Below are 27,788 nucleotides of genomic sequence, written 5' to 3' on the forward strand. Positions count from 1 at the left end.
TAGTATTTAGATTTGCCTGATTAGAAATCAAGCAGGGCTTGCACTATCCCCGAATTTTCAGGTGTTCCCCGAAAATCTATGCGTCACCCCGAAAAAAAATTTGATTCCCCGAATCCCCGAAAATCACGCAATCACGGTGCCACCCCTAGCGATTTATCACCAGTGACTTTCCCTGCCAAATATTACTTTGCATACTATAATTCTTCACTACTCTCTTGTTCATTAATTTTCGTCTCTTTTGTAACTTTGCATAAAAACCTGTCATATGCAATTGCAAATATTGCAATATACACAGTTCTTCATATGTTGACAAAAAAAGTATCATCTTTATGAAATGAGTTTAAGCCATTTCGAATGCAGTTTCCCAATTGCTTTTTCTTACATCATTCGTAGTCAAGAATTTTATTTTCAAGTTGAATAGAATTATAGAACCCATTCACTACTATACAGCTTCAGCCTTCAGTTGGATTTTAAAATTGACAGCCGACAGATTGTTTTTAGAGCTGAATTGTAAATTTGCAGATTTTTCTTTTTTACTGTTCTTAGATAAGATTTTCTTAATGTGTAATACTCAATTGTTGAACGCCTGATAGAGAATACAATCTTCTTTCTGAAACATTTTTACCCCCCCCCCCAAAAAAAAAAAATAAAATAAAAACCCTTCTATTGAGACAAAATTTTGCTATAGACTAAGCTATGTACAAGGTTGGGGAATTAAAGATTGAATCGGAAGTTACCCCAAAAATATACTTCATAAATAAATTGTAAATTATTGCCTATAGGGGTGGGGGACAGGGGACTATCATTTTTAAATGATAATACCTCATTTTTTTTTATTGAAAGCAGGGATCCCAAAAAGATAATTATTTTTTTTTCATTTAAAGTGGAGGCAGAAGAAAATGACATCAAATTCCCTGAGAAACCATTGAAATATTTTGATAGACCCAGGGCCCTCCATTAGGACTTGTTCATTGTCTTGGGTATTTTGCAATTTCTCATAGGCTACTGGCCTAATTTGGCTTTTGTGTGTGCTCCCCTTTAATTAGATTATTTGGATCTTATTGAATGTCACGGTGAATCTATGACTCAGTTTTCCAATAATTTGAGGTATATCTGAATAATTTTGACATTTTTGTTGTTGTATTTGCACCCCCTTAGTCAAACCCTCAATTTTTTCTTCATGGAACACTAATCTGATTAATGTTATTTTACGTGTTTGTTTGAAACACACGGTAACCTTGTAAACTATTCAGTAAATTGCTTTTCTAATGAAAGCTAAGACGCTATCCTATCAAGGTGGTATCCAGAGGGGGGGGGTAGGGAGGTGTTACATTTAAATGATAATATCTCGAATTTTTTTTGTTGAAAGTAGGGATCCCAAAAATTTATTTTTTATTAATTTATAGCAGAGACGGCATCCTATCAAGGTGGTATCCCGAGGGGGGGGGTAGTGAGCTATCATTTTTAAATGATAACACCTCGATTTTTTTTTTGAAAGCAGGGGTGCCAAAAAGTTAATTATTTTTTTTATATTTAAAGCAGAGACGGTATTCTATCAAGATGGTATCCAGGAGGGGGGGCATAGGGAGTTATTATATTTAAGTGATAGTACCTTGATTTTTTTTTCGAAAGCAGGGATGCCAAAAAGTTGAAAGTTGACAAAAATTAACAAGATTTTCGTGAGTTATACTTGATACAGCACTTGCATGGTTTTGTCGTCCAAAGGGAAAGGGACATATGCGTCCAACCCGTTTTTTTCTTATTGATGAAACGAGTTTACTTTGAAAACATTCATTCATAAGTATCAGACAGATTCACACTAAAACGAATTGGTGTGACGAAAGCGATATCGACATCCCCACCTAACGCTGCGCTCGAGTGACAATGGCGCCCTTTGTCCAGTGCCCAAGTTGCATTAAAAAGCCAGGTCATAATAAAAGCTTTCAATTTGTGAGGTTCAAGGGGGAGTCTTTGACAGTCTTATGACCTCAGGGTACTAGATGTCGCAACGTTCTTAAGTATCTACATTGGTTTAAAAAATTCGACCACCCCACAAATGATTGCCAAAAATATGCACAAATATAACAAACGTAACATTTGGAATATTATAACACTTTTTAAAGCTTTGAAGAAAAGCAAAAAAGGCTAAATACCCCTAACTACGCTTGAAAGCTATTTTAGAAAGAAACTCTTTGGAGATTTCCATGGAAATGAGCCTGGGTGGGGATCAAAGAGGAGCCTTTGAGTATTTTGACCCGATGTGACTTATTGCTGCGACTTTCTTAAATTTGGTAATTTTTGTGAGCATTTGGAAATCAAAGCTTAAACTCAATAGCTGATACTAAGTGTCCTAACATTTCGTTTGGATTAAAATTGTCGAACTAGGATAAAAATCCCTACATTTTCCAGAACCTACTTCAGTCTGCATGTTATTTCATTTAGTTACATTGATAAGCTTTTTATTTTTTACCAAAGAAAATAGCTGGCACTTCATTTTTCTTCATACCGAATAAACCATTAAGTGTTTTTTTTTTTTCATTGTAAATGAAGTGTTCGCATGTGAAGTGTTCACCATGTATTTTTCAATTTTATAAATTTACTCCCTTTAGATGCAGTTTATAATTTGACTGATATTAGGTATTTATGAGTTTATAATTTGGAATGAATCCCCCCCCCAAAAAAAAATGAATAATATCCAAAAGAGCAGCCAAAAGCAATAAAAAAGCAGCAGTTCAGCCTTAGCCTACAAGACATATATTCTATAAAGAAGCCAAAAAAAAACTTTAAAATGCATTTTTTTATTTTTATCAAAAACCAGTTTTTAATACAAGACGGCTTTTTAGGAATCCAAAAGAGCAAAAACAAACAATCAATATCAAAGTCGCCCATTTCAACTGTTTTAAAGGTGACAAAACAGATATAAACAAAGGGCATTATGAAAAAATTAAGCTTCTAAGTTCAAAGTTATATTCAAAGTTTCTACCCAGATAACTGACGAATTTTGTGATACGGTATTTGAAGTTTTCTATGCAGTAATTCTCGATGAAAAAAACTACTAATTTTGATAATTATTTATGTTATGAATACATAGCTAATAGATACTTCAGCTACTCGTATTATGCAAGGATTCTGAAACGTCACAGCCATTTCGTTTTTACCCGATTTCTACTTCTCTTGATGAATAACGAAGAAGACCAGTTTCCAGCCAGCGACTTGTGAAATTTTGAACTCATGAATAGGCTCGAATCTGTTGTAAATTTAAGCTGTGATTTGAGAAAGACTGATGAAAACATTAATGCTTGCGGTAAACATTGATCGCCCTAGCATTGTACCGCCCGCATCTTACTGGTAATACGCCCCCGACATCTTACCGGCTGCACGTCGTGGAGCGCTGTTTTTGCTCCTGCCGCCACCGGTCTTCCCTCATCGGCGCGGCGCCGGGGTCTAAAAGCAGTACCATTAGATTCCCTGTTATATGCTCTTTCAAAATATAATGGTGGCTTTTCTTGAAATACCCCCCCACTCTAATGGTGCCAAATATAGCCCTATGATATATAAAAATAAAACAATGAAATCCTTGCTTTGCAATAATCCGACAGTTTTCTGATAATCAGATTATCATGTTTCCTTTCACTGTTATTCATATGTTTAAATAACTTCGAATAATGTTTTTATCCAGTATTGCAATAATCACTCGGGCGAAACTGGATTTCATCAAGCCAAGAATGCAGAATACCCATTTTAGTGAAGAAGGTGAAGATACGACATTCAAACAGAAGGGGAAATACATTATTGGGGCTATGTATGGGGTCATCAGAGTGGTGGGGTGTATTGTCAAAAAAGCAACCATGTTATTTGGAAAGAGCATAACATAAGTAATCAAATATAACTTACTTTTATTCATATAAATTTTTTTCTTTAGAAGCGGTCAACCACTAAAATAATATCTTTTTCTTTTCTTTTTTTTTCCCGCAAACATTCTGGGATATTCTAATTTGGCCAAGAACTTCTAATCCATTAGGAAGGGTTATAAACTATATAATTATGAAAGAAGAGCCTTAAACTAGATACTGTAAAACAGATCTTGTGTTTGCAGAGCCATTCCTAGGGTTGGTGGCACCCAGAAAACAATTAATTACAGCGCCCCCTCTGACTCAAACATAAGAAAATAAAGCCAAATCAAATTGAAAAACTTGATCAAAGGAGGTAACCCCTCCCCCTACCTGCGAAAACCGGGTCAGCTGACCCTGTTGCCCCCTGGTCAGCTGACCTTGTTGCCCCTCCCCCCCATTGAAAGGCTATGTGTGTTTGATTTTATTACCTTGAATTTCCAGTTTAGAAACAAACTAAGGGTTATGAACCATTAACTTACTTGTTAGTCTTAATTTAACTCCACCATTACTCCTTCTACTCGAGGAAGTCATTTTTTAGCCACTGAAACCATTGCTAATTCTACCTGAAAATAAGGAAGTTGCAGTTATCTCATTTACAGGACTGGACAGAAAGGATACTATCCGTATTCTATTTCATATTGAAAAAAAAAAATCAGAAACGTATTCTTGTAATTATTTCCCGTGGCCTGAAAACTTATTTTGAATTATTGTATAAATTTGATTTAGTTTGTTGAAGGAAAGTAGGGTGAGGCTGAGGATAGATTTTCAAAAAAGTTGCCGGGGTACCCAAAAACACCGTGAAATCCTTCCCCCAGATTTTATCCCCAAGTGACCCCAAGGATAGTCTCGAGGCCAGCTTCGATTCTGACAAAAAAAAAACAGGTTTTTTCTTTTAACTGAAAGTAAGGAGCAACATTAAAACTTAAAACGAACAGCAACTATTACGGGTATGAAGGGGGTTGCCTCCTCCTCAACACCTCGCCCTTTACGCTAAATTTTTTTAGTACTTTTGAAAAAATCTTTTTGTTCCAGTTAAACGAACATAGTGTTTCAGAAGTCAATCTTAAAGAATTGAGAAAAAAATTCTAACTTTAAGTATCAATGTTGCTCCTTACTTTCAGTTGAAAAAAACTTGTTTTTTTTTATATTCAATTTCTAATTGTTTTTTAAATAATCCCAAGAAATCTGGCCCCAGCTCCACGGAAAACTACTCTCCCCACGGATATATCCTCTAGACAACTCAATCCCAGTGAAGATTTACCCAGGACATTATCCTTAACAACTCCACGCTTAAAATTGAGACAAAAAAGAGAAAGCAAAAAATATAAAAAGAATTTTGTATAAGAATTCTGGCAAATTTCCCCAGCGTATAATTTCCTTTGACAAGTTCATCCCCCGGAAACTTCCCTCCCCATGGAAAGTTCCCCGTGAAAGGAGGCCTAGCAAAAAAATCGTCTTCCCACCTTAAAATGTATGCATGCTTCCCAATAACAAATGCTATGCGTAAACAATGTGCATTTTTTATGACTTAAAGACTTTTCTCCTGGGGTTGTGTGTGTGTGTGTGAGGGGGGGGGGGTCATTTTATATACATAGGCATAGTTATTGGGCATTTCAACAATGATGAACCAATTGGGTATCTCAACATTTTAATCGGACGGTTTTTGGGGGAAAGGGGGTGGGGGAGGGGGCCTAGTTGCCCTCTAATATTTTTGGTCACTTAAAAAGGGCACTAGAACTTTTAATTTCCGTTCGAACAAGCCCTATCACGATACCCTATGACCACTGGGGCGATACGATCACCCCAGAGAAAAAAAAAACAAATAAACACGCATCCATGGTATTTCTTCTGGCAAAAAAAAAATCCACATTTTTGCAGATAGAAGCTTGAAACCGTTACAATAGGGTTCTCTGATATGCTGAATCTGATGGTGTGATTTTCATTCATATTGTATTGCTTTTACGGGGTGTCTCCCCCTTTTTTCAAAAACAAGGCAAATTTTCCCAGGCTCGTAACCTTTCATGGGTAAGACTAAATGAAACTTATATAATTGAAATCAGCATAAAAATCCTATTCTTTTAATATAACTATTGGTATCAAAATTCCGTTTTTAGAGTTTCAGTTACTATTGAGCCGGGTCACTCCTTACTTACAGTTCTTTACCACGAACCGTTTGATAAGCACGAGAGGTATTCGGCATGAAAGAGCATTTGTCTCAAGCTTCGTGCACGAGTACAATGTTACCATGGTTGTATCCAGGGTATCCAGTCAAAACCGGATGTACCGGTTTTGAACCCTCCTTCTGAAATGTTTGTCAAACTCTTAAAACTTATGAGGGGCTCCCTCGGCGTCAATAAAGTTAATAAAGCTGTCCACAAAGTTAATAAACCGTTTTCCTCGAATGACTTTATTGCTGTCGGAAAAAAGTTGAACTTTATTTAACTTTTTCAAGAAAGTCCACAAAGTTCAACAAATAGCAGAAGACATGTGGAAAATTTCAAATATCTATTATACAAATTACTGTCTACAAGTATAATAGTGTATACTTTATCTGTCCGAGAACAAAATGTATACAAGCAACTTTTTGTGCATTTTTAAGTTGTTTGGTAAACCCACCCTTTGAAAAAAATAGTCCTAGCCCCCAACTAAAATCCTAGATACGCCGTTGGGTTCCAGATTTAATAATACAAAAGAATCTCTCAGCCTTCAAGATTGGTTAAACTTTAAGTCTAAAGTATAGCATTTTGATGTATAAAGTGTTTTGATTAGCACCCTAAAAAAGTCCCAGGAGCCATAGGGATCCTTTTGATTACTAGAGCTCTCAATAAAATGTGCCTTCAATAGTCTTTGGATCAATATTTGGTGGAGGAGGGGGGGGCATTTGCAAGAATTTTCGAGCAGGGAAATATAAAAGAAATCACGCAAAGCCAAAACGCTCTGTACCGTATTCAAAAGTTATAGGGAGCTATCGAGAAGATAGAGAAATTTTTTTTTGTCTAGAAGGGCCAAGCCCAAATCCCCTTTCCCCAGCACACAAGTGCCTCTGTAGCGTGCATTCCTCATTTTAAACGTATTTTTTAGCTATAAAGGTATCCAATCAAGATTTTTTTTTCTAGATTTATGATTCCATAATAGTCATATAAAGTAACGATAAATCATATCACCTTTTCCTTCTAAGAAAATAGACACTTCACGTTTCTGCAGTAGCCTAATAGTTCAGTAAAATTACAAAAAAAGCCCCAACCTTGGAATTTGAGTGACAGAAATGTTTTTTGCGCCAAAATGTTGAGAAAAATGTGCTCAATAGCCTATCCGAAATCAGCCAAAATCGACTGCACAGAAATATCAGGTTTTTTTCAGGGAAAAAAGGGGGATCTACAACTTAAGTTTCTGCAATATTTTCTAGATTGAACGGTCATTTCCTATTAATTCAAGTCCAGGGAGACCGAAAATAACATAAGGATTGGAAAATCACGTCGTTTAGTATCCCATTTCCGGCAAAGCAAGGTCAGAGGGGGATAAAAATCAGAATCTCAATCAAATTTCACCACTTAGTACCCAGTTTCACCCTAAGCGAGGTATTATAATAACATAATACATAATTGAAAGGTCGTTTCCTATTAATTCAAGCCCAGGAAGACAAAAAATTAGATCAGGATTGGAAAATTCCATCTCTTAATATCCCATTTTTTTTTATAATGTTCATATCATTATAACACCACAAATGGTATATTTTACCCCCTCTGACCTCACCTAGGGGGGAAATGGTCTACAAAGTGATGGGGTTTTTCACTCCTGATTTAGTTTCCGATCTCTCCCCACTTGAATAATAGGAAATGACCTTTCATAAAGAAAGAAAAACGAGCAAAAATGGGGTTTATATAGGCCAAATGAAGATACTGAAAAAACGAAGCGAATATTTCGAGAGGACAAACGCCTCTCTTCTTCAGCGCGAAACGAAACGATGTATCAATAAAAGCCAAAAATTAAAAGAATTAAAACCAACTACCTAACAACCATAAAAGCGAGTTATTCGCCAATATCCGCGATTTGCACAAAATCCAAAAAATATGAACTGCAATCGACGGATACTAGCAAACAACTGAACAAGGAAAGGAATCAATTCATTCACTCAAAAAACAAAACGAACCAGCAATTAAATAATTTGGAAAACTATGTCATTTGATTTCGGATTTTAATTAAGGCATTTCTTGCAGACACCCTTTGAGACCTAAGGGGTTGTTCACGTGTTTGATTAGATGATTGGGAAAGTGGTTCAAGGTTTATTTCAGGGATCACTAAAGTATCGGCTTCTCTTTTGAGAAAACCGAAATATGACTCGTTTATTCTTAAATCACCGGAATCTCTGTTTAAAGCTAGAACTAAATGTTGGTATTTATAAATTTCAACAGCTTCTCTGTAGTGCTGGACAATACCTTTATCATTCGAAATAAGACTAGCTTGATTAAACAAAATAGTATGGTCTGGTTTTTCAAAAATGTGCTCTGCAAGGGCAGAGTCAAAATTTTCTGTTTTTTTCCGCTTTTTAAGTGTATTATTAATTGAACTAGAGTGCTGAGTTAATCTATCTGTTAGTCGCTGATTAGTTCTTCCAATATACCAAAGACCACACGAACAAGGAATTCTGTAGACACCGGAGTTTTCACCTATCGGGATAGGGTCTTTTCCTTGATAAATTTGGGACCTGATAGTTTTTCTGGGTCTATAATAAGTGTAAATGTTATTTTTCCTTAGATTTTTTGAAATGTGGTCAGAAATCCCTTTAATGTATGGGAGACCAAGATAAACTGAATTTTCCCTTTGATTTGTGTTTTCTGTGGAACTATCTGATAATCTTTTAATGCGTTTTGCAATTACAGAATTTATTAAACTAATTGGATAACCATTCCCAAATAAAATATCTCTAAGGTGGTTGAGTTCTAAATCCAAGAAACGTGTTGAACAAACTTTCAATGCTCTATCAACTAGAGAAGTGACAACTCCTCTTTTCACAGCAGGAGAATGATTGGAGGAATAACTTAAGACCTTTCAGTCCATAAAATTAAGATTCAGATTTTTTGTCCCCTCCAAACTTGCTTGGGTGAAAATGGGGTACTAAGCGATGAAGTTCCCGATTCCGATGTAATTTTCAGTCTCCCAGACTTGAATTAATCAGAAAAGACATTTTAATCCAGGAAATATCACTGAAATTTAAATTCGAGATTTTTCCCAATTTTCTCTGAAAAAGGCACATTTCTACACAGGCAATTTTAAATATGTTATTGAAGAAATTTTTCTGAACATTTTGGTGCTGAACCGTTTTTGTTGCTCAAACGCAGGGTTAAAATGGTATTTTTTCTGGACTAAAATAAATCCATGAAAGGTATGTTCCATGTCTGAACACTTTCAGACCAAATCATTCTTCATTAAACTCTAAGATTTTTAGCATTTAGCTATATTATAAAACTGTGCTTTAGATTAAAATAAGCTTGAATTTATTAACTGAACCAGTTCATATTAATTTTAACTATGTTAGCAAAATGAAATAACTTATAGAGGTTTTGCAAGTTCTGGGTGCAAGGATTAGTTTGAAAATTAATGTCAAGGAGACTAAGAATAAGTGAAGGTGAAGATGTTGGGCAATGAGAAGATTGACCAATTAGACAGCTTCACTTACCTAGGTAGTAATATTAGTAAAGATGGTGGGTACAGTGAAGATATTAAAAGTAGAATGGCCAAGAACCAGGATGTTTCTTTAATAAATAAATTAATTGTTATAATAAAATAAATGTTATAATTGTTATAAATAAATAAATGGATGTTTTAATAAATTAATGTGGAGAAGACTAAGTCGCTAAGACTTGGAATAAGTTAAGGTGAAGAGGTGATATTGGGTAACGAGAAGATGGATCAATTGGACAGCTTCTCTTACCTAAGTATTATCATTAGCAAAAACAATGAGTGCAGTGTAGATTTTAAGAGTAGAATAGTAGAGGCCCAGAGTGTTCTTTCAGTTGAAAAAAAAAATTGGAAGAATAGGAAGATAAGTCTGCGAACAAAAATTACAATATTGGAAGCTAGAGTGATGACAGTGGTCAAGTATGGTTCTGATGCGTGGGCACTCTGAAAAACGGAGGAGAATTTTCTAGATGTTTTCCAGAGAAACTGCCAACGGATTGTTTTGGGTACCCAACAGACTGACGATATTATCAAAAAGTAAACTGTACAAAAAATTTAGTTCGGTCTTGCTTTCTAAAGCTATAATGTGAGAAAGGATGAGATGGCTAGGACACGTTCTATGGATAAAGGATGACAAATTGCAAAAGACTGTCCTTGTCGGCCAACAGTCTATGGCCAAATAAAAAGCAGGTTGTCCACAAAAGTGGGGAGAGGATGTTGTAAGGAAAGATATAAGGGAAATGGGAACTTCTTGGGATGGTGGCTTGGTGCTACAGTGAGTTAATAGTAGCAGCAGTAGTGTTTATTGTAAACGAAAAGGCATTGACAAAGAAAAGATGACATTATTCCTGTAGAAAAGCATAAGATAAGACATATATTAATAAGCACAATTCATATGTAAACCCATAAACCCAGTTTATGACAAGGTAATCCATTATGTCTAGTTTTAATACACTGTGTGTATCATATGTCATTGTGCATCCTCTTCAAGTGAGATGTGGATTTTCTGTTCAGGAATAAAACCTTGTGGCAGAACAGCAGATTTAAGGTCTGCTTGGGAATACGAGGCCCAGGGATCAATCCCAGCTGTTGCAAAGTCAGGGGACAAGCTTGCTACTTGTCCCAGTAAAAAAAAAAACAAAAAAAAACAAACAAGTGAAACGTTGTTTTCAAGTGAAACAGACAGACTTCAAAGCCAGAATATAATTTGCACTTTATTGAAAAATATTCGTTTAAATGTTTTCAATTTTATAACTTTAACAAATCAAAAATTAATTAAGATTTTAAGGAATAAATATCAGCATGTATATATATTAAACTGACAATGCATATTCATTTGAATTTTTTCAGTAGAGTACAAATTATATTCTGGCTTTTAGAAAGCATAGGGTTTTGAGCCCTAATCATGTTAATTTCTGCTCATTTTGGGTTTCATTTATTTATTGATGCTTATTTGTGGTAGTTGTATCATTGGTAGATTATTTGGTTCTTTTTTTGTTCATTTTTGGTTTAATGGAGTTCTTTACCTTTTTAAAACAAAACTTATTCTGCAGAAAAAGTTTTTTAAATTAACAACATATGGCAGCAGTGTCTGGAGGGGATTTAAATCTTAATAAAACGACTTTTGGGATTTGCCACACTATCCTCTAGTGTCCTGGCATGTTTTTTTTTTTAAGTTTAACCAAATGCACACATTTGAAGACTTGAAAACTCACAAGAACCCTGAAAATCACTTTAAAGTCATACAAAGTCAATATCTAGCCATACAAATACAACAAAATTTAATTCAAAGAGTTATATACAACAAACTGAAAAAAACAACAACAAGCATTTATTAATAGTCTTCATAGTCACTATCCTGCTTGCTTTCTGACCCATCTAAATTCTGTGCATATTTCTCCCAGTCTTGATATTCTGCATCAGAATTTTCAGCACTATCAACCACAAAACGACTGAATTTTTCTACCAACTTATCATCCCCATACAATTCATCATCAGAGTCATCAGGTGTACTTGGATATTCATTTGTATAATAATTTTCCTGATTCGAATCATCACTATCGTCTTCAATGACACACTCTACAGTGTCATCAACAATCACATCATCATAAGGGTGAACTGATAGAAGACCATCAACACAATTAAGAGGCATATTTGAAAAGTATACATCATAAACAAAATCTTCTTGCATAAGCGTTTCTCTTACCATTTCAGCACCATTTAATGTTAAGCCACTTGAAGCTGTTTCTTCTAGAAAATCAACAACATTATACTTTCGAAAATTTTCACCTTCAAACATTTTGTATTTCTTTGCATTATTTTTTTCTGTTTGACTCTCAACCTTTCTTTTACAACTCATATGCTGAGAAGCCTTCTCCAAAAGCTTCTTGTTTTTCTCAAAACAATCCATTAATGCAAGTTCTTGTATCTCAGACATTTCTCTAACTGTTCCAGCAAGACTGATTATGTGAGAAAAATCTTCAGCTTCTTTATCCAGTCTTTGCCTTTTACCAGCAACAACCAAAATGGGGCTTGGCTCTTCGTCATGTTTTCTCTTAATTCTTACAAATGTTGGGGCTGAATCAATGGCTTGCCTATGCCAAAAGATTTTATATAAGTTAATTGATACAACATGAACAATCTTAAAAACAAATAGAAGCTCATTTAGATTGTGATTCTACCAAACTCATCTTAGTGTGTAAGCATTAGATGCTAAAGGGTTTTAGCATCAAATATTTGTCATGCCAATGAGAAGGGATGAATTTATATTCTAAGAAAGGACTTATTCTGATGTGAGAAACATGACCAGATCTGGTCTATTAAAGAGTCCACATGCACAGTGTTCAGTTAAGACACATTTCTTGTCACTACAGAAAAGCAGATTGCTGAAGAAACTCTGATTTCAGTAAGAATAGGTTTTAGAGCATCATCATTATGGCTCATTAACAAATTTTAATTACATTCAGGAACATAAAACAAAATCATGACCACTGATCTGGACCTACCATTGACCCCCCTTCACAAAGCTGCATGGGACAAAATACAGTTGTTTTTTTGTTGTTTTTTTTATCCAGTTACCATAGTACATGCCAGTGGAATATTAATTAGTTTTTTTTGTTTTTTTTTGGGGGGGGGGGGGGTCTGACCCTTAAAAAAAGTCAAATCTTAAAAATCATTGCATATACCAGCACAAAACCCAGTCCAGACTGAGAAAGATACTTAGTTGTACTGCTCATGGCCCAGAAGAATTTCCTATACAAGTAGTATCATGACTTAAAGGTTATCCTTCTTTCTATTCCATCAAGTTTGCTTAAAGACTTGATTGTTAGAAAACAGCCATTAGGCAATATAATAGCTACAAATCAATAAATTTAGCAAGTATACTATAATATTTAAAGTAATAGAGACCTTGAGTATAAAATAAGTCAGGATAAAATAATTACAAGGAAATGAGTTTTAAAAAAGAATATTCTACTTGTGATATTATTGGTAGGCTTTTTAGATCTAAGATCTTTTTAGATCTTTTTAGACTATGATGTTGTAGATAGACAAGGTTAATTTTGTCAATTGTTTGTTAAGTTAAAGGTTTCTGCTACTTATAGTTAATAATTTTTTATTTTTTTTTAGATCCTCAGAAGAACTGGCATTGTAGGTAAAGATACAAAAAGGAAGAATAATAAAGCATTAAGGCCCAAAATGCATGAATTCAAAACTTAATAACTTTGACCTATACAGAAAGTTAAACATTGTTTATAAAAACTTATATTGTTTTTGCTGTATTCTCCGAGTGTTAATTTGAAGTACCTCAGAGCAATAAAATATCTCATCTTTACAAACCCTTGTTTTCTTTTATATATCTATTAAAGTTCTACACTTTTAAGCTCTATCTCACACAATTAGCTGGGATGTGTTCCCTTGGTCAATCAATGCTTGAAGCTACTGTTTCTCTTATTGCCAGTACTCCCAACATTATTTACCTTAAACCACACTTGCCAGCAATAAAAACAAATCCTGTTGACATCAGTCATGATGATGATGATACTGCTCAGTGGGTGCATCCCAAAGTGTTGGCCATGGCTTACTGCAACAATCTCTAACAAATGTTGAATTGAAGACCTAAATACTACAAGACATAACTGTATTCTGGCTATGGCTCTATAGGTTAACTACACGGTTAGAAAATAATTTGTTCTGCAGTCCAGCATTAGCAAACTTCACGTAGAGTTACAAGGGGTATCCTCTTGTTCTAGAGGTGCTGCCTATCTTGGATAGGTTGGGGATGATATCCTGGTTGCTGACCAATGTCTGTCATTAATATATCCCTTGCCTGCACTGGTGTGCAAGATACCATATTTTGAGTCATGTAGAGTATGGCAGGTGCTTGAGACCCTTTATGCATTTTGATACTTGCTGTTGCAGACTCTAATATAGAATATGAGAGTCTTTGATGGGAGTAGAAATGTGTATCCCAAATTCTAATTTTGGTCAAATTATGCCATTCAAAAGCTTGATAATTGCAACAGGGTACCTACAACAGAATGCAATTTTTATCATATTGAGTTTGTTTGTCACTGCAGACTGTGTATGCAAATTAAACTTGAACATATTGTCAATCAAAACTCCCAGATCTCTTTTGCTAGGACTGCTTATAAGTGGCTGCTTTGAATTATTTGCTCAAAACCGATTAACCCTACATTTCTGAATATTATAATCTAGTTACCAGTTTTTTTTTCTAGTCTTGAGAATGAATCAATGATCAGCTTTTACCTCTTTGGTGCTTTACAGGTCATTTTTTGAACTTTCCTGATTATTCTGAATTAAAGGGCCCCATTCATTTCTTTATATATATATATAAAAAAAAACCTAAGACATAACTAAGACACTAACTCTAACTTCCCACAAAGTTTGGCTGAGATCCAACAATTTCCCTTGTAAATTTAGAACTTCTGTTAGATTTCTTTCAGGATTTTTTTTTTTTTTTTAGAAGATGAAAAGTGCATTATATCATATTTCACCAAATAATAAGAAGAGAAATGGCAGTAAGCAAACACTAAAGTAAAGCAATCATTTTATTACTTTTCTATTGAGCTAGTAGGCTAAAGAGATGTGAGCATGAAACTTGCAAAGATAAGCAACACATAGGCTTCTTTGGTTCAATTTTTTTTTGTGTGCTTCAAGTTTTAAGCTCTATTTTTTCTTGAACCTAGTTTTCACAAAATCGTTTTTTTATTCATCAATATTTCTGATTGTTTCTCTTGTTTTTAATTATTCAGCCAAATGATGCTCTTAATTCCAAATGTTTTTATTTGTACATTATTTGACTTGAAGACAAACTCACCTATTTCTTTTTAGTTTGCAATAGTTCTTTATCAATAAAGTAACATCTTACTCCATATCCTTTTATGTTGATATTGGCAGAATCAGCAAAAAAAAAAAAAAAAAAAAAAAAAAAAAAAAAAAAAAAAAAAAAAATCAAGGGTTATAAGAGGGAAATCTGTAAGAGGTGCTAGCCATCAATGGTTAAGATTTCCTGAGAAAAATGCCAATTTTCAGTTGTGTGGCAATTCTTAACACCCTCTCAACTAGTAGAAACTGAGCTTTTAGTAGGATTTTTAGGCTTTTAGTGAGGATTTTCAAGCACCTTAAAGTGGCTGAAATCATAGCTCCAGGATTTGACAGGAGCGGGCAGACAAAAGAGGCTTGCAAATATATTGGTCTAATCAAATAGAGATGCTACAATGGATATGGATGATATTTCAGCAACTTTGGCAAGAAACTGAGACATTAGAACACAAGAGGCATTATCAGTGTCTTGGTAGCTGTGCATTTGATCCCAGTTTAACAAGGGTTATTATCAAAACAAGTTGATAGAAAGTTCTTGAAATTCTAACGACGTTTAGCTAGTGCCAACCCCCTCCCAACCAAAATCTTAAATATACACCTTCTATCTAGCACATGGGGTGGTCATGGAAAGACACTATCTTATAAGAGGCACATTGGGCATCAAATAGATTATGGTTGCATTGTTTGTGGTGAATATGGAACATCCCTTCCCCAGAACATACAATCAGTACAAAACAATATATAATTTGCTTCTTCTTAGAAAAGTTTGCCTCATTTTGCCACCAGTAAAAACAACTACAAATACTAAGATCTTCACAGAGAAAGTGAACTATCAGCGATGAAAGAGCAAAGATATCTCCTTTTGAGTAGATATTTAGTCTAACAACATTTAGCTGGTGCCAACCCCCTCCCAACCAAAATCTTAAATATACACCTTCTATCTAGCACATGGGGTGGTCATGAAAAGACACAATCTTATAAAAGGCTCATTGGGCATCAAATAGATTATAATTGGATTGTTTGTGGTGGATATGGAACATCTCTTCCCCAGAACATACAATCAGTACAAAACACAATATAAATTGCTTCTTCTTAGAAAAGTTTGTCTCATTTTGCCACCAGTAAAAAACAACTACAAATACTAAGTTCTTCACAGAGAAAGTGAACTATCAGCAATGAAAGAGCAAAGATATCTCCTTTTGAGTAGATATCTCACAAAAATTTTAAACTTACAAACGTTAATGTTGATATGGTGATGCATTTCATTCACAGTGAAATAAAATACCAGTGAACAAACTATCAAAATTAAACTGGACTCAGTGAGATAATTCCAAACCTTTGACTACCAAATTAATCAAAAGAAAATCCTCTACCTAAAGAAAGTGACTGAATTTCTTGAACATTATTCTATCCTGAGATATTAAGCTCAGAAATTACACTTGAGATAGCCTGTTTATAAAAAAACCTGTTTGGCTACTGTCAGGGTTGCCACCAGCTCAAAAATAAATCCCGATTTTTCATCTAAAAAAAATCCAAGAACACTTTGTGCCCAAAATGCCGCCAAAACGAAACGTCCAAGAGAGAGCCCCCAGAAAATGTGGACAGATGCCTGTTATGTACTTTAGACCTAGAAGAAGACTCTAGAGCATACTTTGTGATGGGTGTAGGAAATAGATGTGTTGTGACTGCCTGAAAATATCCAATACAGAGTATGAACTTCTTGTGAAAATGCAGGAGAAAAATGGTTTCAAATGGGACTGTGCTTGGTGTAAATCAAATGAGACCACCCCTAAATCCATTACCCCCCCCCAACCCACAGCTACTATCCAAGATATTACTTCAGTAATTATGCAAGCAATAGGAAACATTCAGAGTAGTCTCTCCAATACCATTGCACAAACTGAGAGTGCACTTAGAGTTGAGCTAGGTTCTATAAAAGACAAAGTGAATAGTGAGGAATTAGCCCTATCCTCAAAATATAGCATGGATAAAACAAAGCAAAGTGTGCAAGCAGAATTGTGCAAGAAGTATGACAGATCATCCATGCTGAAAAAGACAAAGTCACAGAAAAAAAACATTGTTGCATACAGTATTGATGCTTCCATTGATGACACTAGCACTCTCAAGCAGTTTTTTATCAACCAAGTAAGGAATCAATTGCAGTCCCATAACCAATGTCTGTCACCTAAAGCAGAATGTACAGGCTAGCAATCCAACCCGGAATACAGCACCACCCCTTTTGTTTACTGTGTCATCCTTTTGGATAAAAAAAGATCTTGAAAGAGTCTTTCTCAAGGAAAGGAGCAGTACAGTTCAGCTATGATTGATCAAAACAGGATCAAGAGAGATATAAAGCACTTGTTGCAGAGCTTAAGGACAGAACTGCTGGTGGTGAACAAAACCTTGTAATCTGCAACTTCTGCATTGTGTCAAAAAACACAGGAAGTGAAGGAGAAGACCCTCCTCCAACCCCAATGCCAATGTAGACCTCCAAGCTGTGAACTGTGTGAATAATGCAAATATGTGTGTTACTGAACATGGTAGTGTTATTTCTATGGAAAGACTCTCATCCATGACTAGTGACAGCTCATTCAAAAGCAAAACAAGCCCTGGAAGCTATTACACTGCTAACTCAAAAGCGCCAGTGACCATTTTAAGCGGAACAGATGAGGACTCGGGTCAGCCGAGCAACAGGACCAACAACCAGAGTAAGCAACACCAAAAACAAGTAAGTCCAGATTTTTCTGCTCTAATTACTAATGTTGACCAACTTCCTAACAAATTGAATGAGCTGAAATCTGTGATTTATTCCAAAAATTATAATCTAGTCCTATTGACTGAGGTTTGTCCAAGTCTAGTAGCAACAAACTCAAAGATTCCCATGTTAAGATTCCAGGGTATGGCATTGTGTCTAACCTACAGTCTTCAGAATGCAGGCATGGTACATTAGTGCTATTCAAGACATGTTATAGTATACAGTCATTATGTCTCTTGGGTAACTCACAATTTGTTGAATCTGTATGGTTTGACCTGTGTGATGATGGCAGTGGAGTAATAACCAGAGTAGGCTGTCTTTATAAAAGCCCATCTGCCTCAGATTGCCAAGAAACTGAGCAGACAATAGCAACAAAGCTGCATAAAGCAACTATGAATTACACGGGGAACCTACTTATAGCTGGTGATTTTAACTTCCTTGACCTTATATGGAAAGAGGGATACCTGTATATACCTGTACTTACGAACAGAAGCAGAAGCACAAATCTATTCACAGAGTGCCTTCATGACCTTAATCTCTACCAGATTGTCGAACAAGCTACTAGAGGCCAACTCTACTGGACCTAGTATTCTTATGGAATAAAGACCAGCTTCAGAACATAAATTACTTACCCCCTCTAAGAAAGAGCAATCATTTAATCCTAGAAGTGAATCTGTCATTTTGTAAGATAAAGAATGATTACATAAAGAAAACGTATGTAGATTAGAGGGCAATCAGAAAAGAGCTCGAAGGCATAGTTTGGTCACTTTTACTTCAAGGGGATGAAGACCAACAATGGGCTAAACTAAAGGACAAGCTACTTACACTTCAAAAAAAGCACACATCAGTAAAACTCACACCAAAGCCCAAAACACTGCCTTTCATGACCCCCAAGATATGCAAGGAAAGAAACAGGAGGGGACGGTACTGGAGAAAGTACAATAAAGGAGGGAAAGAAGAGCACTACCAAATGTTTGCGAAAGCTCAAAACACACTAAGAAGCCTAACTAAAAAACTTTACGCAAGTTACAAGTCCAAGCTAGCTGATGATAGTAAGAATAACCTGAAGAAGTTCTGGAAGTACGTATCTAGTAAGTACCAAAGCAGACGATCAGTAAAATCACTCAGTAAAGATGATAGCAAGGAAGTGACCAGCTTGAAGGACATTGCCAAATTCATCAACAGGCAGTTTGCATCAGCTTTCACCAATGAACCAGATGGCCCTCTTCCTCATAGCCCATCATTCAACATCCCTAACCTGATGCCACCTATTCTACTCTCCCCCCTGTTGTCCAAAAGCAATTTGAAGTGCTAGACATCAACAAGTCCGCCAGTCCTGATAACTTGCACCCAAGACTTTTGAAGGAGCTTGCCAAAGAAATTGCACAACCACTATGCAATATATTCCAACTGTTGCTTGACTTGAAAAAGGTACCCATAGACTGGAAGCTGACCCATGTCACCCCAATACAGTCTGACCTCAGCAGTGGCAAAAACCCTTGAACAGATTGTGAATGGTGAGATTTTGACACATCTCCATACCAATAACATACTTTCCCCCAACCAGCATGGCTTTCAGCCAGGAAAATTGGTTGAGACCAATCTCCTTGAGACATACATCATCATAACAGATCACTTGGAGAAAGGAATCCCAGTGGACCTGATTTTACTGGACCTAGTCAAGGCTTTTGACATGGTACCACACAACCATCTCAAATTGAAACTTTCAGCAGCAGGTACCCACGCAGACATGATTGATTGGGTCATGCACTTTCTGACTGGTCAGACTCAGAAGGTTCAACTCCTCAGAGCTAATGACAAGGTTTTCTCCAAACCATGTGATGTTGTAAGTGGAGTTCCCCAAGGTACTGTTTTGGGCCCTACCCTATTCCTCATATACATCTATGCTGACAACTCCAAGCTGTTTGGGCCTGCAAATCAACAAAGTCTGCAGTGTGACCTTCATAAAATCCAAACATGGGCACAAGATTGGCTACTTGAATTCAACACATCAAAGTGTGGTGTCTTTCACTTTGGAAGCAACAATCCCCATCACCAGTACAACATGTCCAATCCCAATTCACTGGCTGACTTAGTACTAAAGACAAGTCCCAAAGAAATAGATCTAGGAGTGCTGATAGATGAACAATGGAAGTTCCACAGCCACTGGCAACAAGCAGTTTTAAAAGCAAACTCAAGCCTCAGTCTCCTCAAATGCACCATAACCAGCTGCTCCTGTGCAGTCTTTCTATGACTATAGTTAGGCCTGTTTTGGATTTTGGTACATGTCTCACCTCCCCTTCCTATAAGAATGATATTAGTCTAATCAAAGGAGTTCAGAGGCATGCCACAAAGTGCATAGCTGGCCTATGAGATCTCCCATACAACAAGAGACTGAAATGCATGCTGCTGCCAAAACTCATCTTCAGATGCCACCATGGTGATATGATGCTGACCTATAAGTATAACGCACAACCAAATAACCCCCTTTTACCAAACATTCAAGTCAGCACCATACAAGAGGACACTCACAAAAGCTGTCAAAACATTCTGTCAATACACAAATGTGGCAACACTTCTTCTCCAAGTGTGTTGTCAACAATAAAAATAGCCTTCAAGCTGAAATGGAGACTGCACCCATGGCTGCATCCTTCAAGTCCAGACTGGACAAAGAATGGAATGACAAGCCATGGAAATATGAGTGGAACTGTCCATCCCACTCAACTACCAACTGATGCCAACTTCATCATAATGAGTGTCTTGCTAGGAGGCTGATGCTACTTTGGGCTGAAATTGCATCTCTCCTGCAGACCTCTCTTATGGTTGTGTCACTGGGCCCTAACACAGTAATAAAATTTTGCCATCATTAACCTGGAGCACAACAGATCCAGTATGGACCTTAATTTCACTCAAAAGTGCAAATTAAGGGAATTTCATGACTGACTAAGATACAGACATTACATGAATATAAATTATTCATTAAAAAATAACTTACAAACATTACATGACTGACTAAGAAATCAATCTACATTTACAGGTATAACTTGTGAACTTGCACTTTCCTGTTTTAAACTTGTGTATTTGTATTCTTCAATCAAGTTTCCTATTCCTTACAGGGTCATAGCTCCCACATACACATTCAGCCCTTTGTGGAATAGGAACCCTCTGTAATCAGCACCTATTTTTCCACATGGATATAAGAACTTCAGCTATCCTGAATATTCTGAAGAAGTTTTTTGAAATTGCTAATATTATTCACTAAGACTTCTCTCCATTTCATAAATGGTTCAAAATTTTATAATATAGTCTTATTAGGGGTTTATTTCCCTTCCATAAATTTAACTACTAGTGAAAAATTGTTTGATATAATGTTAACAAAATTAGTATTATAAATATAAGCCTTGAATATGCAATAAGTCAGCCAATTCTTCAGACATACTTCCTGCTGGAGTTTATGGGATATTTATGAAAAAAAGAATAGGCAACATTTTCTCCATTTCCCTGTTAACTCTGTTCTGAAATGTATCACAAATTCTATGAAGTCATTACTGGCTTAAACTCTGAAGTCCAATTCATTCCAAATCTCCAATTCAGCAGATTTACCCCATTATCCACAAATTGTAGACATTACAATATAAAAAATAAAATTATTAATCATTGCCTGTTTGAATAAATTGGCTAATATGAGAACAGAAGTCCTTCATATCAAGCTATTAAATTCCCTCTAATTTTTCAAGCCATTACCTTCCATCTGCTTGGTTGATCACCCCCTCATAAACAACACTGAACTCAAAATATTTAACTTGATAATCCACTACCGTTTTGCTGTATGTGTCATTAATGATTGGAACAGCCTTCAAGATGATACAGTGACTGTATCCACAACTGCATCCTTCAAGTCTAGACTTGACAAAGAATAAAGCAACAAGCTGTGGAAATACAAGTGGGACTGTTTGTCCTATTCACCCACCCACTGATTATTGATGCAAATTTTTCATATTAGGGTGTTGCTAGGAGGTTGATGCTGCTTGTCATTCCCAACAATCTTGCTCAATATCTGAAGTTGTTGTTGTGTAGTGGTGTCAACTCTAAACCACAATATATATATATATATATATATATATATATATATATATATATATATATATATATATATATATATATATATCTTTATGTCATGTTGTTAGCTAAGAAATTATTCTGAGGAAAAGTTACTTGCCAAATAGATGGCTAACAAAAGTGTGTATAGCGTAAGTTTGTTTCTAGCTAGTTGGATAAAGAAAGTATTGCTCAGGAAAAGTTGCTAGTCAACATGTTTAAAAATAAATTGTTTTCTGGGGCAATGTTTGTTTCCAGCTAGTTGGCAAAATTAAGTGTTGCTGGGGAGAAGTTATTAGTCAACTAGTTGGAAAAATAAAGTTTTGCTGGGGTGAAGCTTCTAGTCAACTAGTTGGAAAATAAATTGTTTTCTGGGGCAATGTTTTTTTCTAGCTAGTTGGCAAAATTAAGTTTTGCTGGGGAGAAGTTATTAGTCAACTAGTTGGAAAAATTAAGTTTTGCAGGGAAAAGTTATTAGTCAACTAGTTGGAAAAGGAAAGTTTTGATGGGGCAACATTTATTGTCAACTAGTTGGCAAATTTAAGTGTTGCTGGGGAGAAGTTATTAGTCAACTAGTTGGGAAAATTAATTAAAAATTCTAAAAATGAGACAAAAATATTCCTCCAGAATAGAAACAAAGAGAGATAAATGAAGGAATATACACAATTTATGTCCAATAAATGAACAAAACTTCAAATATGCATCCATTTTCTTTAAACAGACAGGAGGAATAATCCTCTAAGCTTTGACAAATTCAATCTCACTTTTGGGACCAGGTACAAGACTAATTATCCTGGGAATTAAAACAAAAATCCATGGCTTCAAAGCCCAATATATAACTCAAAATAAATCTCCCATTAATAGGGAGACAGGGAGAGAGATGGAAATTGTAACACAATAGTGATAATTAAATTTGAAAGAACCCTATAATATTAACATATTTTATGCTATTCAGAATAAATTTTAACTATTATTAGTCAAATTGTTGGAAAATGACTTGCTTTCTGGGGCAATGTTTCTTTCCAGCTAGTTGGCAAAATTAAGTTTTGCTGGGGAAAAGTTATTAGTCAACTAGTTGGAAAAGGAAAATTTTTCTGGGGCAATATTTATTGTCAACTAGTTGGCAAATTTAAGTGTTGCTGGGGAAAAGTTATTAGTCAACTAGTTGGAAAAAATAAGTTTTGCTGGGGTGAAGTTATTAGTCAACTAGTTGGCAAATTTAGATTTTTCCTATACAGATGGGCCAAATTTTCCAACTAGATGACTAAAATGTTTTTAATTATAAGGAGATTTGATAGTACCATTCTATATAAGCTTATAAACTAATTTTTCCAATAGTCAAAGGGGGGAGTCCCTACTTTAGCCTATAGACCCATCCCCAAAAGTTTCATTTTCCTAACATAACCCCTTTCCAAGATACCCAAAAGTAGCTAAAGTAGAATTTTACCTCTGGGGCAACATTTATTGTCAACTAGTTGGCAAATTTAAATGTTGCTGGGGAAAAGTTATTAGTCAACTAGTTGGATAATGAAAGTTTTGCTGGGGCAACATTTATTGTTAACTAGTTGGCAAATTTAGATTTTCCTATACTAATGGGCCAAATTTTCCAACTAGATGACTAAAATGTTTTTAAGTATAAGGAGATTGGATAGTACCATTCTATATAAGCTTATAAACTAATTTTTTCCAATAGTCAAAGAGTGGATATCCACTAAAGTATGTCCTGGGAAGGTATTTTGAAGTACCTTCCTCCAATCTTTCTCCCTCAAAAGGGTCCTGACATTTGCTGACCTTTAAAAATCAGTGTTATGAAAGTGAAACAATGCAAAATAGATCTTCTGCTTAAATGAAGTGCAACAAAATTGTTTTCAGCTTCACAACTTTGCTTAATCCTAATTTATAAGGTTTTAAAGATATGCAAATACATTTCCTAAACTAAAAAAAAAAACATTGATACAAAAATTCTACTCAAATAAAAGGAATTGTATTTTCAGAACTAAAGCTAGAGAAAAAGAAACTGATAACTGAAAATTAAGGTGAAATGTTGCTTTGTCAAAATTTTGATAGGTAGGCTATAGACCTGTCATGTAGGCAAGTTTCAGGGCCCACAAGAGAGAGAAGGAGTGGAGGCAGGTCCTTGATAATACCTTCCTGGGACATACTTTAGCCTGTAGAAACGTCCCTGAAAGTTTCATTTTCCTAACCTAACTAGCCTAGCTACTCTACAAGATAGCCAAATTAGCTAAAGTAGAATTTTACCAATTCCAGAGCCCAACAACTCTACCCAGGAAATTCCCTAAACAAAGGAGCAATCTCAGCCCCTAATGGGAAGGCCTTCAAGGGAGCTGTGGACAAAAACTGGTTGTCCAAGCCATGACTTCATTAATGGGATGCAACCAATGCATTGGCTCAACATCTTCACTAACCAGCACCTACAGGTTAATCTTTTATTTGCTGGACAATGTGATTTAAGGTAATTGTATTTTGGCATAATTTTCCTTAGCCTAAAAATCAGGCCCAATCCCATTAATCTGAGAGATACTCAAGCAAACCATTAGATTAATAATTACCTATTCATAATTGATCCTTAGGTATGTTCTTCAAACTGGTTAAGAGATGTGTTTTTTATAGGTTATATATCTTCTTAATAACACAGCTGAACTTCTAAATTGTCAGTTTATTAATTCTTCCTTTCGTTTCTGGACTGTTGGCGTAGAACATAGACATCTATAAAATTAAAATCCTTAAAACGTAAAATTAAATATCTTGTAAATGAACCGACCTTTAACTAAACAGTTAAATTATTTCCAGTCAAAAAGTCGAAACATAGTCTTATATTTACTTTAATTTGCACTTCGGCGCAAAATTATGGTCCCTACTAGATCTGTTGTACTCTGTGTTGAGGATGGTGATAATTTTCATTTTGTTAGGGCCCAGTGACATACCTTAAGGGTTAAAGGGTTGGGCACACGCAGCTCATTTCAACCTGATTTTCAAATCAGCAACGATTGTAAAGGACATCGGCGTCGATTTGAGCTTGAAAAATTTTCTAGTTTTCGGCGCCGATTTTCATCATCATCATCACAAAAAATAGGGATACAAATAAATAGTCAGCCAGAGGTGTCTGTGGTGAAAGATCCCGCTACTGAGCTGAGAAATAAACTGAGAATTAAGCTGAGATCAATCATGCAAATATTAATAAACTCCAGTTGACTATTTGTGCCCTGATTCTTTTTTTTGGGAATCTCGCGCAATTGATTTTTCTTGGCCTGTTCCACTTCCAAAAATTTGTAGCAGGGTATATGAACTACGGATTAATCCTTTCACCCCTTTGATTCTCCAAAAAGTGTCATCAGATATTTAGAAATCCATTGACCTCAACTGTAACCAAGTCTTCTTATCAGTTAAAACAAACCAATCATCCGAATTAAACTTCTTAATTCCGTTGATGGGTTAAGGGACGTGCAGGTATTTTAGTCACCTTTCCCCAGCAATTTAAGACCTAAAGGCCGGCCGGTACCAATACGGCTCTTCATGCTCATTCCCGCTCTCTACTGTACTCTCCAGAGCAAATAATAGAATACTGGATCTATTGTGGTCTGTGTTAAGGATGGTGAAATTTGTCATTGTGCTAGGGCCCAGATACAATTTAAACCAACTCAGCAACGGTGACCGAAAGATAGGTAAGGCCTGTAAAGATCATTCTTCAGTGGTTTAAAGCTGACGCTGCCACATAACAGCAACTTCATATAGAGTATGCGAGATGGTTGGGTATGACAAGCAGCATCAGCATCCCAAAATGGCAGAAAGACACTCTTATGACGAGGTTGGTATCAGTGGGTAATTGAATGGGATAGGTAATCCCACTCATATTCCCAAGACGTGCGATTCCATTCCTTTTCCAATTTGAACTTAAAGGATGCAGTTTCTGGTGCAATCACTGTTCAGCTTAAAGACTATTCCAGTCGTTGACAGCACTTTCGGAAAAGTAATGTTGCCGAGTTCGTATATTAACCAGATTACGTGACAGCTTATGTGAGTGGCCTATTGTGCGTCACTGGGTTGAATGTTTGGTAAGGAGGGGGTTATTTGGTTGAGCATTATACCTGTAGGTCAGCATTATGTCACCACGACAGCGTCTGGAAACGAGGGCTGGCAGCTGCAGGTGCTCCAGTCTCTTGTAGTAAGAGAGATCATATAGGCCTACTCTGCACTTTGTGGCACACCTCTAAACTCTCTCAATTCAGTTAATATCATTCATATAGTAAGGGGAAATAAAAACAATACCCCAAATTCCAACACAGATATATATAGCCTTATAGAGCCCTCACTATAGCCTTATAGAGCCCTAAAAAGACTTTGTGGGAGCTATGAGTTATATCACGTTTAAAGAAACCATTGCTTGAATTTGCTCTTGAGACTGCTTGCTGCAAGTTGCCATGGAACTTTATTTGTTCATCTATTAGTATCCCTAGATTTTTTTTTCTTCGGGACTAGGCTTAATCACTGAGTTTGATATTGAATTGGGATCAGAAATGTTGCATTACCAACGAGGGTTGTTACTATCAAAGTGAAGGACACTGGACTTAGATGTGTTGAACTAAAGTAGCTAATCTTCTGGCAATATTTGGATTTCAAGAACGTCTATGTTGATTAGCCAATCCAAACAGCTGGGAGTCATCAGCATAGAGAGTGATTTTGTTTTTTCTTCCATTCAGCATATGAATGAATGAATGAATCACTGAAATCGATTTCCCATTTTCATCAAATTACAAACAGAGTAATAATCAATGAATATAAAAAAATAAAATAAAGAAGTATGATGAACTACAACACAAATACAACAGAAAATAACACAGAAACATAACATAGAAATTAACAAAATATACACACCACCAAAAAAAGAAGATCATCTAGCGATCAACTAAAACAAAGAGATCAATTACGTTTTGAACACAACACATAAATTATGCTTAAATCATACATTATATAACTGATAAATTACACTTTAAGAAAACAACATATTAAAATCATGATTTGGATCACGGGATTTTAAATTTATTTTGTCTTTCAATAACGGTGGTAGGGGGATTTGTAACTCCATCTTTTGAGGTTACACTTGAATTTCTGGCCCAAGATGGGATATCATGGATGCACTTACAATATTTATAACAAGAACGGACAGGTCTTTTATCTTCTTCCGACAGGATTATCCAAAATGAAGATAACGATGAGATATGTGGCATAACAATCACACTATTAAGGTGCAAAAGCAAAAGCGGTTAACTAATAATTTACTACCAACAAGGGGTCCATAGGTACGGCAAAATTTTTCAACAGAATGCTGAATAAGAGCCAAACCAGTCAATTTAAGATTTAACGCAATTGAGAGGCCAAAAAATGTAATAGTGCTTGAAGTAGTACAAACCTGATTACCGAGCTGAACAGAAACGGTCGAAAGATATTCAGAACGGGGGTGAGACACAAGCATTTCACTTTTACTTTCTTTAAAAAAAAGACCAATCTTATGATGCGTAATTGCCAGTCGACAAAAGTTTTCCTCAATTCGGGACAATGACCTGCTGGGACTCAAGATATAATTAGCATAATTCAATAACGCAACATCAATTCCACGAAACACACTCAACAACACTATTATTGTATAAAGGAGCGAAGCTAATAGCTCCCTGTCTAATACCTTTACAAACATGAATCAATATTAGAGGCCTATTAGTCGGAGTAGATGGCCCGGGAAATTTATCTTTACTTTTAAGTTACTGTACAGATCTTTAGGCGTTACGACAATAGACCTAGACAGACCAAGCTGATGAGCACTTAAAAGGAGCTGCGCATGTATTCCAGAATCCAAAGCTCTCCTAACACCATGCACAAGCCATATAACCTTTTCACTCTTTTCATCACAATCAATAAACAGGTGTACAATCAGCTTTAATTGCACTCTCAGTTTTTGCAATGGTATTTAAAAGACTAATCTGAAGATTTCTTATTGCTTGCGTAAT

General features: G+C 35.7%; 1 protein-coding gene across 2 annotated transcripts; it reads right to left on the minus strand.

The window, feature by feature from the left end:
- Window positions 1-4,371: 4,371 nt before the first annotated feature.
- Window positions 4,372-24,471, minus strand: fs(2)ltoPP43 (female sterile (2) ltoPP43). 2 transcript variants are annotated; one of them, XR_016141579.1, is made up of 2 exons: window positions 24,339-24,471; window positions 4,372-4,456 (listed from the first exon to the last, which is right to left on the minus strand). XR_016141579.1 is itself a non-coding variant. In XM_089087109.1 (2 exons), exons 1-2 carry the CDS (start codon window positions 24,344-24,346, stop codon window positions 11,407-11,409), a joined length of 768 nt encoding a protein of 255 aa, XP_088943235.1. In that variant the 5' UTR covers window positions 24,347-24,443; the 3' UTR covers window positions 11,339-11,406. The 2 variants fall into 2 exon arrangements, 1 of the variants encoding a protein (XP_088943235.1); XM_089087109.1 differs by lacking the exon at window positions 4,372-4,456 and adding an exon at window positions 11,339-12,166 and having other exon boundaries at window positions 24,339-24,443.
- Between the last annotated feature and the right edge of the window lie 3,317 nt (window positions 24,472-27,788).

Source organism: Artemia sp. Qi Xiang Cuo, chromosome 3 (genome assembly GCF_049724085.1).
Source record: "Artemia sp. Qi Xiang Cuo chromosome 3, ASM4972408v1, whole genome shotgun sequence".
Taxonomy (NCBI): Eukaryota; Metazoa; Arthropoda; class Branchiopoda; order Anostraca; family Artemiidae; genus Artemia; species Artemia sp. Qi Xiang Cuo.